Raw genomic sequence first — 15,235 nt, 5'->3', positions numbered from 1 at the left:
ACCCACAGCGCTGTGCCTTACCTTCAGGTCTCCTTGTACACACGTCCCAGACTTTCTCCAACCCGACTAGATACTACCAACTTGCTCCCCAGTGCTGACACAACTTCACTCGTGCCGGCATTCAAGTACACCGTGTCCCCAAACCCTTACCAACACTTGCGTCTCTCGGACAGTTTGATTTTTAACAACCTGATTGATGAAACGTCATCTCCCTGTAGCTCTGTATTTCTGATTACAAATTCAGGTATGTTTCACATGCATGACAACTAGCTTGCTTCCCGCTCGTGTTTATTATTTATGCAAATCCTTTTCCTTGGTGCTGTTTTTCTTGCGGATTGCACAAGCTGGCGTAGGTGCTAGATCAAATCCTGAAGATCAGAATACAGAGTGATCTCTTTCCAGCCCACAGTTTTGTCTCACCATAATATTTAAGTTTTCAGTTTTGACATAGTCAGATTTACTGATTTTTCCTTCTCCAGGTGTGTTTTTTGTGCCTAATAAACACTTCTCTACCTTGTTATTCTCCTTTATCTTGTTCTGTAATGGTTTTGTTTCTCATACTTCTATCTTCTGTTTTCGGACTTACTGGAGATGGCCTGGTCTCCCCCCACCGCAGTTAACAAAGGTCGCCGCAGACCGCCTGCAACAACGAGAGTGCCCTGGAGCAGTGTGCCACAGTGCAACAGTGTACAGGAGCCCCTGTAGTAGATCGGGCCACCTTACCGCAACCCAAGAGATCAGAACGGCTCACCATGGCAGAAGCCTTCATTTTCAGAAGCCCTGGGTGAGATGTGGGGGCTGGTCCTTCAATGACCTGAATGTGGTCCGCTTGGGGTGATCACTTACTCCAGATGCGGTCTCAGTAAGCAGTGGGGAGACAGAATGCATCATTCACAGAGCCGCACAGACGCCTATCGGTGAGAAAGGACTCTGGACCCGCCCGCACACGCACGCCTGCGGCCACGCAAAGGCAGCAGGGCTCCTGCATCGTGCTGGGTTGTTCAACGCCCAGAGTCATGCGTCAGGACCCCTAGGAGATGGGTTCGGAGGCAGGGATTTATTTGTACGAGGTTTACTGAGAAGTGCTTCCAAACACAAGAGTGAAAGAAACGGGATTAAGCAGAAGGAGAAATGAACTAACAGGGCAGCACGCAGGTGGAACGAAGGCCTTAGTCAATCCCGCACCGGAACAGCCTCTTGGAGAATTCCCAAACCGAGAGAAGAGAGCCAGTGTTCCGAGCCCTCACCCCAACCTGTCACTGGACGCGGGTAACCCCAGGAAAGGGACTAACTAACTTGAGCAATTCACCTCTTTTGGTGGAGGGCAACCACCCACGTTCTACACCCAGCACACCTGCCCCTACCCTCACCCGTTCCCTCCCACGAAGCCACCACCACGGCGCGAGCAGACCCACGGAGAGGTCCCCGTGGCAGAGGACCTGAGGGAGGGCTCCATCCGACGGCCAGTGAGGAACACAACCCTGCAGCAACCACCTGAGTGAACCCGGAGGCAGGTCCACCCACCACAGGTGAGGTTCTGGGCGAGCGCGGTGCCACACCAGCACCTTGCCTGCAGTACCGTGAGGGACCTGGGGCCAGAAGGCCCAGCTAAGTCACACTCAGATCCCCGCGCTCTAGAAGCTAGGAGATGGCGAATGTTGTTTGAAGCCACAAAATTTGAGACGATTTGTAACAGCACCAGAGAACTACAACAATCCCACCAGCCCTAGCACGGAACACAAGGACTGGCTCTTCCTGTCTGGTGGCGCAGAACTCGGCCACGCTGCTCCTCGGGCTGGAGGACTCGCTTCTGCCCGCTGCCTCTCTCCCTCCCGTCATGCACCTGAACCGGCAGACAGGGAAGGCCACTGAGGTCTTCACAGAGGACAAGGCATAACCACCAAGGAGAAGCGACATAAAGAGACAAGTACTGGGGCGCCTGGGTGGCTCAGTCGGTGAAGCGTCCGACTTCGGCCCAGGTCACGATCTCACGGTCCGTGAGTTCGAGCCCCGCGTCGGGCTCTGGGCTGATGGCTCAGAGCCTGGAGCCTGCTTCCGATTCTGTGCCTCCCTCTCTCTCTGCCCCTCCCCCGTTCATGCTCTGTCTCTCTCTGTCTCAAAAATAAATAAAACCTTAAAAAAAAAAAAAAAAAGAGACAAGTACTCCATGGTTCCAGTAACAAGAGGGCATCACGGCAGTCAAACTCCTAGACACACACAGCGGAACAGTGGCCACCAGGGCCAGGGCTGGGGGGACCAGAGAGTTGTCCTCCAGGGAGCGCGGACCTCCAGTGACTTCCAGTGACGCAGGATGAAGAAGCCCTAGAGGGCCCGCCGTACAACGGTGCGCATACAAGGAACACTGAAACGTATGTAAAAACTGCTAACAGGGCAAACTTACATGGGTTTCACCATCATTTTTTAAAAAGTGAAATAAAGTCTGGGTCAAGTTCTTGGACAGTAATATTTCCGTTTTTAGAAAATACAAGTCATGGATTTGGGTGTGACTTTTAAAAATCCAATTTTCAAATGATGTCACTATCAGCGTAATCCAGGTGGAGGACTGGGTTCCGGTCCCGACCACCACGTACGGTAGGCGACAAGAGGAGCCAGAGAACACTCATCGGTGACGCGCTGCCAGGCTTCGGGGGGGGGTGGGGGTGGGGGTGGGGGTGGGGATGGGCCTTGTCACCAGAAGCAGCAAAGTGAACAGGAGACACGTTCCAGACCCCGGACGTGGAGGCCGGCTCACTCCCGGCTGGCCCTCAGGCACCTGCTGCGTGACCGGGAAGAAGGCGTCAGAGAGCGGACACCCAGGGACAAAGAGGGAGACGGCACGACTGGGAACCCCAAACTGAGCACCTGGGACCAGGCACTTGAGTGCTGGGCTGGCAGGTCTGCCTGAAGGACACGTGCACCGGTGTCTCCCAAACAGCGTCTCTGCCCACAGCCAGCCCACGGGTCCTTCTGAGGAGCTCCAAAGTGACAACAAAACACAAATCCCTTTATTCCGTTCTCATCAACGAAAGACACACACCTCAAGGGTTACAACTTTTTTACACAGAAGCCTGAGCTTAAACGGTAAGGTAAGAAGTTAGGGATCGTAACTACAATTCCTCATTCATAAAAGCAGTGTGGTAATTTTTTTAAAATTCTGCTCTATCGGGGCACCTGAGAGGCTCAGACGGTTCAGAGTCTGACTCTTGACTTCAGCTCAGGATGTTATCTCCCAGGTTGTGGGATCGAGCCCCTTGTCGGGCTCCCCCCTGACAGCATAGAGCCTGCTTATTCTCTCTCTCTCCCTCTCGCTACCCCCTCCCCGCTCACGTGCTCGCCCTACCAAGGGCTGCAGCTGCCCTGGCCTCTGCAACAGTGCAAAGCCATTACCACCTGCGTGGAATGCACCTGGAGGACCCGCGACATTTAACAAGGGTGTTTTGTCACCGACGTGTGAACAGTGCTGACCTGTGTTGGTCAAGATTTCCAATCATTGCTTCCTTCCTCTTTAACTCTAAGCTCTCAGTTTAGTGTCATCATTCACAGGAGTTCACACTGTTTTTCAACTAACCTATTCTTTACAATGAGGCATTTTGATTCAACGTATTTTCTGCCTCCATGTTCTTGATAAATGAACTTTAGTCTTGGTACGTATACTTTAAACACATGTGTACGTTACAATCCACTATAAATTAACTCTAATCCCACCAGCGAAGAATAAGTAATCCCGTTAGAAAATTTGTGACACATCATTACTATTTACTTAACTAACTGGCAATATCCTACCAAGGTAAATATAATAAAACTCTCGGTCATTTCTTGCATTTACGGAGAACTGTTTACGAGACGAAATCATGTGTGTGCTTGGGCTTCAGTGCCTGCAATTTTTTCTCGTTGTCCAACTCTTCTGTGCCTGAGAAACAGTGCGGGTAAGCGACCCCTAAAGACACGGTCACACCCACGGAAGCACCAGTCCATGAGCAGAGCCGAAGACAGACACGGTGGGGACACAAGCACACGCGTGAAGTGCAAGCAGGAGAGATGCCCGATCCCGGGAGACTGAGACAGCAGGCCCTGAGCGAGAACTTGATTTAAGGCGGTGGAAATCAAAGGCCGAACAGGAGAAAAGCAGGACCCCTGAGTAGACAGGAGAGAAGGTCAGGTATAATGGTAACGAAATTAGGACAGGATTATTAACAAAACATAAGCAACACAGAACGAGCAAACTGGAGGAAAACAGGAATAAGTAACTTGAAGACTGCAAGTTCACTGCTGTTCCTGGTGGTAACGGAAAGAAGTAAGGCTGACTGTCAGCATTTCAGGTTGTTACAAGGAGACCCGAAAGGCAGAGGAGTCTTTTCAAAAGCTAGGGATTATCAAACATGGAACCAGAACAAGTGGTGGGTCCAGTCCGCTTCACTTCTGATTTGTACCTTTGCGTTTGATGCGTTTCATTGTGAAAATAATAAATCGAAATTAAGACAATGTGATGCTCGTTCAGGGATAAGACAAGCCAGCCAATAAAACACAAAAAGGCCGGACACATAGCAACACATACCTGGAAGTGTCACCTCCTAGCACGACTGCCCCAGAGCGTCAGTGGTGAGAGGGCTGGCCAACAATGGATGCAGCCAGCGGATTTACCCTGGGTTGGTGGGGGCGGGGGTGGGGGGCGAGCAGAGCTGAACTCCAGCCTCCCACCACACACCAATCACTTTCAGGGGATTGAACCCGCGTGTCCAAGGCAAAACTACGAAAGCTTTTACAGGACAAGATACAATGGGAGCTGTCTGACTGACTGATGGCAGAGGAGAAGCTAGACCCCAAAAAGGAAAACCCGTACAGGAATACAGGAGAGGTCGAATCCAACTGCATTAAGAGCGTCTGCTCATCCACAGACACCACGAACACAGTGCACTTTGTACGAATCGAGAACCTAACGGAACAACAGCCCAGAGACAGGAGTTTCCTCTGTGGCACCGGCCACGCGTACCAGAGCAAGGGCTCGTGCCGCACCCTTCCAGACGGAACACGTCGCAGAGGTCCGGGAAGATCAAACGCTGGGGGGGGGGGGGGGGGGGGGGGATACGGAGTGAATGGAACCCTTGGTATGAACAGGTGCAGCATTTGGGGGCAATCTGGCATTCTCTAGTCCAATGATGGGCACACACCGACCAGTCAGCAAGCTACTCCCACGCACCCGCCCCAGAGAGGCTCTCAGCACGGACGTGCACCGCGCTCCCTGTGACGGCCAACACAAAGTGAAACCAACAAACGAGAACCCTCTCCCCAAAGGACGACACAACTGCAAGGAGCACACAGAGCAGACAGGTCCGTTACCGAGCGAGCCCCGCACAACAGACGAAAACCAGACGAGTCTAACTACACCCGACACAGACAAATTTCAAGAACATAATGCGGAGCAAGAAAAGTCACAAAAGAACGTGCATGTTGTAATCCCACGTACACAGAGCAACGTCATACAGTGCGTTGCCCAGGGTAACACAAATGTGACGAAATTACAAAGAAAAGCAACGGTACATGTGAACTGGAGGACAGGAGAGAAGGCTGGGGCAGAAGAGGGGTACGGGGAGCGTAAGAGGTTCTGACACAATCCTCTTTCGTCAAGTAGGTGGAGCGTTCCAGGTCATTCTTCACATGCCACATTTCATAAGCAACTTTACCACCCCAACATTTAATTAAAAAAGAAACCGCTTAACGGGAATGTCACGCGTCTGGTCAACTGTCTACATGTGGCCTCTTCTATCGTGGACCCTTACTGGATGTAAGGTAAGCCTGTGGACAGACAGCACACAATAAAAGGAAATTTTTCCGACTGGCCCTAGCAGTAACGAACAGGGAGATTCAGACTGATTAAGACAAAGAAGGTAGATGTTTAATGGTCTTGGCAGTTTCTTACAAAATACGCTCTCTCTGTAAAAAGAAAAAAAAAAATTAAGACATGAACACTTCAGTCATCCTTTAAGATACACAAACCTCAGGGCCCAGCAGTGGTCAGGATGGAAGAAAGGACCTGCAGCACATACGCACCACCAGTGGAAAGAAAGAAAGAGCTAACACAGAGCATCTAGAAAACAGCGGGGCCTGCTGAAGCAAAGCCCAAGCGGGCTACACGGTCTCTGACCACAGGGCTCCCCACTGAACACGAAGCCAATGACAACGGGCGGCTCAAATTCCCAAACCACACAATTTCCAACAGCGTATGTGCCATGTGTAACAAAGCAACAGGGGAGTAGGATTTTACGATGAACTTACCCTGAAGTAAGTGAAGTCACAGCTGTTGAATAAATGTCACTCAAAAGCAGTCTCTTGGCTTTTTCTCACACAGCGGGCAACTTTCCTTTTGAATTCTCCATTTCTGTCTTCCCTCCATTCTTTCTATAGACACAAAGTAGCATTTAGTGACTTAACGCCAGCAAGTTCTTCTTATCTCAAATGCGAGTTTTCATCTTGAATGCAACACTTTGGCAACGCGTACGCCTTTAAGATGTTAAAAAGCTGATAAGGCAGAAGAATCGTCAGAAACCACTCGCGCCAGGCACTCCCTCCGTGGGAACCGCCAGTCACCTCACAGGCAGGTCTCCTGGAGGAAGGAGACATCCGGGGAGGACGGACCGGTTTGCCCACTGGGACAGGCAGCTGCGACCTACAGGCAAGCTACTCGGGCGCGGGAAGCACTGGGAAGGCTGCCTGCCGCCCCCGGAAGGTTCCGCCCCAGGTAGAGGAGCAGGGCGCTGCACGCTGGGGGGGGGGAGGGGGGGCGGGGGAGGGGGGGTGACAATGAGACACAAGTGGCACCAGCAGGGTCTCACGTGAAAATTGAGCTGCTTTTATCTAGCATGTAAATAGCAGAAAATTCTCACCAAAATGCCCAGCCTTTAGTCACGGCAAAGACGAGAAATCTTCAACCATTGCCCTCCTCACAGAGGAGAGTTGAAATTTCTGCCCTCCTCAGGAAGCCAGTTATTAGAATAACTTGGGTGACAAACCACACACAGACGTGTAGAGACCTGGATGTGTCTGAAGTACTTGTGGATAAAATGTCACAAAACCTGTCAACGCTTCGGCATCAAGTTTTAAGTAAAAGATAGAAAAGAGCAATTCCAGGCAAGAGGAAGTTCAGGCTCAAGGAACAAGAATCTCCTCCAAAGAGCAGGGAGCTGAGAGAACGGAGGCTGGGGGTAGGGGGCCTGGGTGAGGAGGTCCCAGGTGGAAAGGCCCGGAGACACTACGGTGACACACAACTGCATGAGGGTGGCTTCCCGCCAGAGGACGGGCTGGTGCGTGACGGGCCCCAAGCCACTGCGGAAGCTACCCCAGCCACGCTGAGGACGAGCACACAGGTCACCTGTGTCCTCTCTGCATTCTACTCACGGAGAGCCTGTGCATCGACCAGAGCAGGGGGCACAGCGCGCATGTCTTTCCTCTCCTGACAGCCTCCTGAAACGATCAGACTGGAATCTGTGTGAGGCAGACTCTCCACGTCAAAGAAATGGCAAGAGAGTCATCCACGTGGGTGGGAACTTTTTCTGGAAGACCAGAAGTACACGGCAGAGTAAGAAACGTGCCGCAGAGAGAAAGCACAGCCCCGAGAAGTCTCCCTGCAACCAGAGCAGAGGAGGAGAAGGGCCGACTGAACAGAGGGCACAGGTTAGACACGTCCGGCCCGAGAAGAGTCGGTAGGACGCGGGATGAAAACAGAGACGTGGCATCTTCCTCCCACTATACCCAAAATGCTAATACTCTCCTGAAATACGGCCAACTGCGATACCTACACTTTACGTGCTAGAATCAGGGCCCCTCGCATGGGTACCAGGACTGAAAGTAACGGCCTCTTCACGTTCGAGGTCGGGGTCAGGCCGGTGCCCGCAGACCCGCACGCTGCCGCTCCCACCAGAGCCCGGGCTCCCAGATGCAGGAGAAACACAAGAGAAAACATGGGCCTCCAAGAAAGAGACTTCAGAATTCAACTTTACAAACACTTCTAATTAGAACTCGCACAAGACCGGACAACTATTATTAGTTCATTAAACAGCGACACCGCCACAGTGAGGAAGGAGGCGGCAGAAGTCGCCATCCACAGGCACCCGGACGAAACAAGGACCGACGTAGGCGGCAGCCGCAAGCCCAAACAGGGAAGGAGTGTACTTTGTGGCTCGGCTGCACTCAAATGAAGAATTAATTAAAAAACGGAAGGAGTGCGATACGCAGGGAAGTTCTCAACGTGGTGAAAATGGGAAACTTCCCAGAACTGACATCCTACAAGCGCAAATCGACCACGGGAGCCCCTCCGCCACAGGCGACCGCGTCCGTCGCGGCGCAGATGGCTCCCCTTCTGTCGTGACATCACAGGGTCAAGAGGAGAAGCCTCCGACCGCGTCACACCCCTCCCATCCTCACGAGGAGGGCAGGTACAGGCCACTGAGACACGGGAGAGCCCACAGTCACATGACTTTTATAACTGCCCTACTTTATCATCAGCAACCACTGTAGGTCTCTCACTGAGCCTAATTCATAAATCAAACTTTATCGTGTGTGTATGTATATAGGACAAAAAAATAATGTATATAAGGGTTCAGTACTTATCCCTGGTTTCAGGCATCCGCCGGGGGTCTCGGAACGTACCTCTCACCGACAAGGGGGACAACTGTACAGAAACAGAAAATCTTACACCTTACACAACAACGTGATATTTTAAACACCAAGAATCAGAAAAAAACCTGAAGAAACAGGGAGAAAAAGGAAGGAAAGGTCACCCGCAAGTGGTGAAGAGTCAGCCTCGCATCAACTCCCTCGTCAGCAACAATAAATGATAAAAGACAAATCCTGTAGAAGTCTGAACTTGTCCCCCAGAACTCCACAAACTGTCACTTGCGAACAAGGCCCAGGCGAAAACACTCGCAGGCAGGCAAGGACCAGATGTTAATTCTCACAAAGCCTTTCTGAAACACGAGTCTCAGATGAAGCACCACAGGAAGGAGTCGAGCCAGAAAAAAGGAACAGGAGGCAGAAACCGATGATCCTGCCCAGAAGAGCAGGCAGGCTGTGCCGCGGTCTGAGCCCACCCCTAACCCAGGAGCAAAGGTGGAGGGTCCAGGAGAGGGGTCTCCAAGAAAAGGGTGGTTTTCCTGGAACAGGCACCGTCGGGTGAGAGGTCGGAGAAGCAAACTAACAAAAAACATGAAAATGGCAAAGCAAATACGAAAGTTTGCCTGAACACGTGGACGGGAAAGTTCTGGTTTAGATACAAGACGACCAACTGCTTAAACCATAAAAAGAGGCCGTGGGTTTCAAGACGTTAACGGGACAGATGGCACACGACCTGTGGGGCTCAGATCAGAGGTCACACTGGCGTATGGAGCCCTGGGGGGAAGGCCTGCTTCCACCCTGACAGTCACACTGGCTTCGAGGCGATGACTCTCCTTCCTCAGCAGGTCCCCCAGTTTCAGGACGCAGCTGCTTTGAAGGGTTACTAACGTTTGCATATTCGTACTTTCAGGCATTTGCTCTTAATTATCAATTTTATCTTTACGAAGATTAAAATAAAATTTGTCAGTTCTCGTTTTATTCAAAAGAGTTACAGCTGAGCATGAATCAAACAATTCCCTCTCAAAATGATTCCACGGGATTTTTTAAAAACACAGCTCTCCCTTCTCCCTCACCATCTCCTGCACCGCTCAGGCTGAAACTTGGCTACAGAAAAGGCTGAGACGGGGGGGTACACGAGTGGCTCAGTCAGTTAGCATCAGACTCTTGATTTTGGCTCAGGTCATGATCTCACGGTTTGTGAGTTTGAGCCCCGTGTTGCACTCTGCACTGAATGTGGAACCTGCTTGGGATTCTCTCTGCCCCTCCCCTGCTCACACTCTCTCTTCAAATATAAACTTAAAAAAAAAAAAAAAAAAAAAAAAAGGCCAGGACAGTTTTCTGCCAGTTTTTACTTCAATTTGGTTACTAAATTCAAAAAGTCAAAGCCATACATTTGAAAGGGCTTATGGACGTGGTGTCTCCCTGCATATGCTACTACCTTGCCCAAGTTTTTCTATAGGTTTGAAGTAACCCAAGAAAAAAGGTGAATTTAATCTCCTGGCTTCAATACATACTAACAACAGTTCCAAGAACAAAAATTAGAACCAAAGGCTTTCCCAAGGACAGCAGAAGGCTGAGGAACTAGACTATTCTAGGAGACTAAGAGAAACATGAACACAAAATAAAATGTGGTCTCCCAGATTTAAAAAAAAAAAAAAGGAAAAAAGAGCAGGTATAAAGAACCGTGTTAGGAACCGTGCGTATGAGCTGTGTACACATCCAACAGTCCTTATCGATGAAGACACCTGTGCTGTGCTTGCGAGAAAGCACCCTGAATTCTCAGGAGACGCCACTGAAGGGCCTACGCGTGGAGAGTTAGGGCATCTGCAAAGTGTCCCAAACAGTTCAGGAAAAAAATGCTGTAAAATCTCCACAACTGGTGAATCCAGGCGAAGAGTGTTTACTTAACTAAGGCAACTTTTGTAGATCTGAAAAATTTAAAAATAAAAGCCCAGGAATAATAACATAGACTTTAGTAGGGACTTGATATTAAATTTTCTTAAGTATGACAGTAATATTATAGCCAAGTAAGACAGTATCCTTATTCTTAAGAGATGCAGGTTCAAGTACGTAAGAGGTAAAACTTAGCTATATCTGTAACTTAGTTTTGTACAGATTCAGAAGAAAAATAAATGTACGTGAACAGAGTGTAGAGACACACACACACACGCAGGCGGCGGTTGTGATCGAGTTTAATGAACAGGGAGGGAGGCGTGTGCGTGACCACCTTACCGCAGCATCCACGTTAGCAGGGGAGTCTCCGTTCGGGTCTGCCAGCATGGAAATGACACTGATCATGATGGTTTCCACAGTGTGAATAGGGAGCCAGCGTTCCTCTGGCTTTTCGTACCCGTATTTGTCCTCGCCGGGCTCATGAAGAATGGAGATGCATACATCACCATTTTTATCAACTGCAAAATTAGACAGTAAGAATCCTGTTTAAGGTATTTAAAACAACGTGGTTACACATAAAGTACCGATTATAGGAGTGACCCGGACCCCCACAGTCCGCTATAAACGCTGAACACATACAGACGATTTCCAAAATGGAACCCGCTAACTTGTTAGGAAGACCACAGATTTTTACCAAAGAGGATCCATTTGACAAAACAACAGAAACAGAAGCAAAACGTCAAGATACCTGGCACATAGGTGGTGTCCAGCATTTATATGCAGTACATACCATCAACCTGTTCTTTTTTTGTACAAAGTATACGATTGAAATACCAGAACCGAGTCTGTATAATTTCCTAGATTCCCCACTAACTTCCTGATTGAAATCGGTGACAGTCAAACATCCAGAGACATTCCTACGAACCTCATAGTATACTTTTTAAATCACATAAAGGCAAAATCCCATCTTCAAGGAAAGGAGTGAACTCGGATTCGCAAGAGAACATGTCCTGTCACCAGTGAAAATCCATCGATACAAAATGACAGTCATGACGCCATCTCTTCTATGAAGCTGAGATTTAAAATGCAAGTCACAGAGTGATTCCCGACCAACACAAAGGTGAAGTTCTAACCCACCAGCTCACTCAGATCACACAAACACTCATTAGTAAACCTACCAAAATCATCACTCATGTTTTACAGAGTAATTTTCTCCACTGCAAAATAATAAAATAAGATAAGATAAGATAAGATAAGATAAGATAAGATAAGATAAGATAAAATAAAATAAAATAAAATAAAATAAAATAAAATAAAATAAAATAAAATAAAATAAAATAAAATAAAAGTATACTTACTGGGAAAATGCTGGAAATCACAGAAAAATATAAGAATTCTTGGCATAACAAGTTTTTCAACCAAATTTCCAAATCCCATAAGTAACCAATGGCAACATGTAGATCTCTTTCATTCCTAACTTCCTGCCTAAAGTCTAAGAAACGTGTGATGGGTATGATTTTAAAGCTTACTTTCCACCTCCTACCTTGGGAAGCACTTCCCATGTTGTTACAAACTCAGGGCCCTCACACTGCCACACTCGGACAAACGTGTCTGGAATGCGGCCGTGACCATGGGTGCGTGCCGGGCCAGGCCGGGGCTTTCACACCTTGTCTGGGGGCTTTTCTACAGTCAGGGCTCCCCAAATAAGAATTTTTTTCCAAGTCACTGTCTTCGAACACAGAGTATTAAATGCCTCTATAAAACTCTATCAGTGACAATCAATTTAATCATTTTCCTTCTTTTGAAGATTACTGTTACGATCTAGCACCTTTACATTTTTAAACTTGGGTCACTTCATTTTAACAATAGTTTAATTTTTTTTTTCTCAATGAAAAGATTTTAGGCTTCATACCTATTACCAAATTACATTTTAAAACGTGAAATACAGGTGAAATATAGCTCGGTTTTTCTAGATGATTCTGGGGGTGAAGTTTTTCCACGTGCAGAAAATACACGTCTCCTCCAGTGCAATGACCCCTCTGACCCTTTCCCCACCTAGCTTCTTCGGCCAAACTGCTTCATTCTCCCCACGCCAAGCTGTGCCGCTACTTTGCCCTCTTCCTTCAAGACCCGATGCCGACCTCGTCGCTCTCACTGGCACAGGCTTCATTTACAAGCCCCAGCCACTCGAAACTTTTTGTCCATTTGGAGTTTTGGTCCGCCTTTTTCTAAATCAACTCTCCACACAAAGCCACTACTTGAGCCCCAGCCACGTGCACCCTCCCAGCCACCCCGTCCCTTAAAGCCGTGCGTCTGGAATGAGCAAACCCGCTTGACCCTAGCCCTCCCCACCTCTCTCCCCCTCCCTCCCCCTCCCTCCTTTCCTCCCTCTCCCTCCCTCCCTCCCTTTCTCTCCCTCTCCCTCCCTGCCTCCCTTTCTCTCCCTCTCCCTCCCTCTCCCTGTCTCATCCCCTCACTGGAGAGGCAGGCTTCTGCCCCTTATCAGGATGCCATGACTGCTCACCAGGTGACCAGAACGACATTCTCCTGGATGCTTTCAAAGTCACCCATGCTGGGCCACGACTACGGACACGTTCTCCCCGCTTCGGCCTCCGTGACACACTTTTTGCCACAGGCTCGTGAACTGTTCTCTCCCCCTCCAGCCTCCCTTAGCCTGACTTCTGATGCCATCCCAGTCTCCAGCATGTGCCACCTTTTTCCATGGGGACATTAACCCATTCTTTACACCACAGTGTTACCCCTCACCTTTGTCCCCACGCTTTACTGATTTGTAACTGACGGATAACTCCATGCAAGACAAGGTAATGTCACGGCGTTACTATCATCTCAATGCCGATAACTTCCAAGGCCCTACACTCACTGCTGAGCTTTGGATGGGCCACTTTCACCCGACCCTCTAGGTGGATACGGCAAGTAGATCTCAAGAAAAACCAACCCAAATGGAATGCATCTAAGCCACATGAAGCTAATTTTTACCTCAGAATAATGCTTAGAACAGCGTTATGGAGCTAGAATTCACACAGCTGAGGTGCACAACCTAGCAGCCTCCAGCATGTTTACAAAGTTGTACGACCATCACGCCAGAAAGAAACCGCACGCTCACCAGCAATCACTCCCCATTCCCTCCCATCCTTCCCCCGAGCCCGCTGCAACCCCCACCCCAGCCGTCTCTCTCTCTCTAGATGTGCCAGTCTAGAGATGGACAGTCTAGATGGACAGTCCGGCGTAAATGGAATCAGACACTCTGTGGCCTTCTGTGACGGGCTTCGTTCGCTCAGTGTTTCTAAGGTTCCTCCGTGTTGCAGCACGAGCCGGTGCGTCATCCCACAACGTGGACATGTTACATGCTGCTTTTGTCCTCGTCGACCGATGGACATTGGGCTGCTTCCACTTTCTGCCCTTAATGAACAATGCGGCCATGAACACTCAAGCCTCAGTGTCTTGTGGACATACTCCCACCGTTCTTGGTTCTATATCCAGGAAGGAATCCCACGGCCACAAACGAGGTGACCACGTTGAACCTTCTGGGGAACACCAGACTAGTCTGTTTTCCAAAGCGGCTGCCCTTCGCGTTCTCGCCAGGAGTACACGAGGCTTGAAATTCTCGCTGTCCTCACTGACACTGGTTTCTCTTCTGCCTTTCTGATTCCAGCCATCCCAGCAGCTGTAAAGTACCTCTGTGTGGTTTTGATCCTGTGGTTATTCTGTATGTGGCCCATCGATTCCGAACCCTGACCTCACAATCACCACCCACCCACAACTCCATTTTCCCTCCTTGAACCACTGTCACTTCAAGCTTTCACGGTCTCTCGCGGGAAGCACTGATAAAATCATCTGCACGTCTCCCGAAGATCAGTCTGGCTCCCCTCCCAACCCTTCCTCCACAGATGCTATCCTTCCCTCTGGATCACGCAGTCACGATGAACCTACCGAACAGCTTTAAAGCACCATAATTTAAGGAGAACCCAAAGTCTAAAGAAAAAAGTTTAAGCCAGGCATGCACACACTCAAAATCCTGTTAAGAATCACATTCTCTAGGGGCACCTGGGTGGCTCAGTCGGTTAAGCGGCCGACTTCGGCTCAGGTCATGATCTCGCGGTCCGTGAGTTCGAGCCCCGCGGAGGGCTCTGGGCTGACAGCTCAGAGCCCGGAGCCTGCTTCAGATTCTGTGTCTCCCTCTCTCTCTGACCCTCCCCCGTTCGCACTCTGTCTCTGTCTCTTGAAAATAAATAAAGGTTAAAAAAAAAATTTTTTTTTTTTTAAATCACATTCTCTAGTGCAGGCTTCTGGGGGGGGCTCAGCTGCTTAAGTGTCCGATTCTTGGTTTTGGCTCAGGTCATGTTCTCGTGGTTCATGAGTTGAAGCCCCGTATCAGGCTCTGCGCTGAAAGCAGATTCTCAATCTCTCTCTCTCTCTCTCTGCCCCTACCCACCTTGTGCTCGCTCGTGCTCTCTCTCAAAAAAAAAATAAATAAACATTAAAAAAAACAAAAAATAAAAAAAAAGAAGAAGAAAAAAAAAGCACCACATCTCTAGGAAGCACCCCCTGACCCCTCTACCTGCAACAACACGGTCCTCTCCGTGTCTCCCTTCCCGCAGGAGGGCCCGCGGCTCACTCACCACCTCCAGCTCCAGTGCCAGCCTGGCCCCACCTGGTTCCACAGGGCTCCTCGCACCTCCCCAGCCGCTCTCTGGCACCTTCCTGGCACCTTCTG

The 15,235-nt window shown here is 49.5% G+C and overlaps 1 protein-coding gene across 2 annotated transcripts in view; it reads right to left on the bottom strand.

Moving 5' to 3' along the window:
* UBE2G1 (ubiquitin conjugating enzyme E2 G1) overlaps nucleotides 1-15,235 on the bottom strand; it is a 109,431-nt gene that overhangs the window by 6,859 nt on the left and 87,337 nt on the right. For both annotated transcript variants that reach the window (XM_047090135.1, XM_047090134.1), the window contains exons 4-5: nucleotides 10,840-11,018; nucleotides 6,274-6,396 (exon numbers count right to left, since the gene is read on the bottom strand). In XM_047090135.1, the coding sequence (XP_046946091.1) occupies nucleotides 6,310-6,396; nucleotides 10,840-11,018 (266 nt within the window). In that variant the 3' untranslated portion in view covers nucleotides 6,274-6,309. The remainder of the gene's footprint in view (nucleotides 1-6,273; nucleotides 6,397-10,839; nucleotides 11,019-15,235) is intronic.

This window comes from Lynx rufus, unplaced genomic scaffold (genome assembly GCF_022079265.1).
Source record: "Lynx rufus isolate CCGP_SWC_20201006 ecotype Redwood Valley unplaced genomic scaffold, mLynRuf1.p SCAF_28, whole genome shotgun sequence".
Lineage (NCBI taxonomy): Eukaryota > Metazoa > Chordata > Mammalia > Carnivora > Felidae > Lynx > Lynx rufus.
This window is presented reverse-complemented; position numbering and strand designations above follow the sequence as displayed.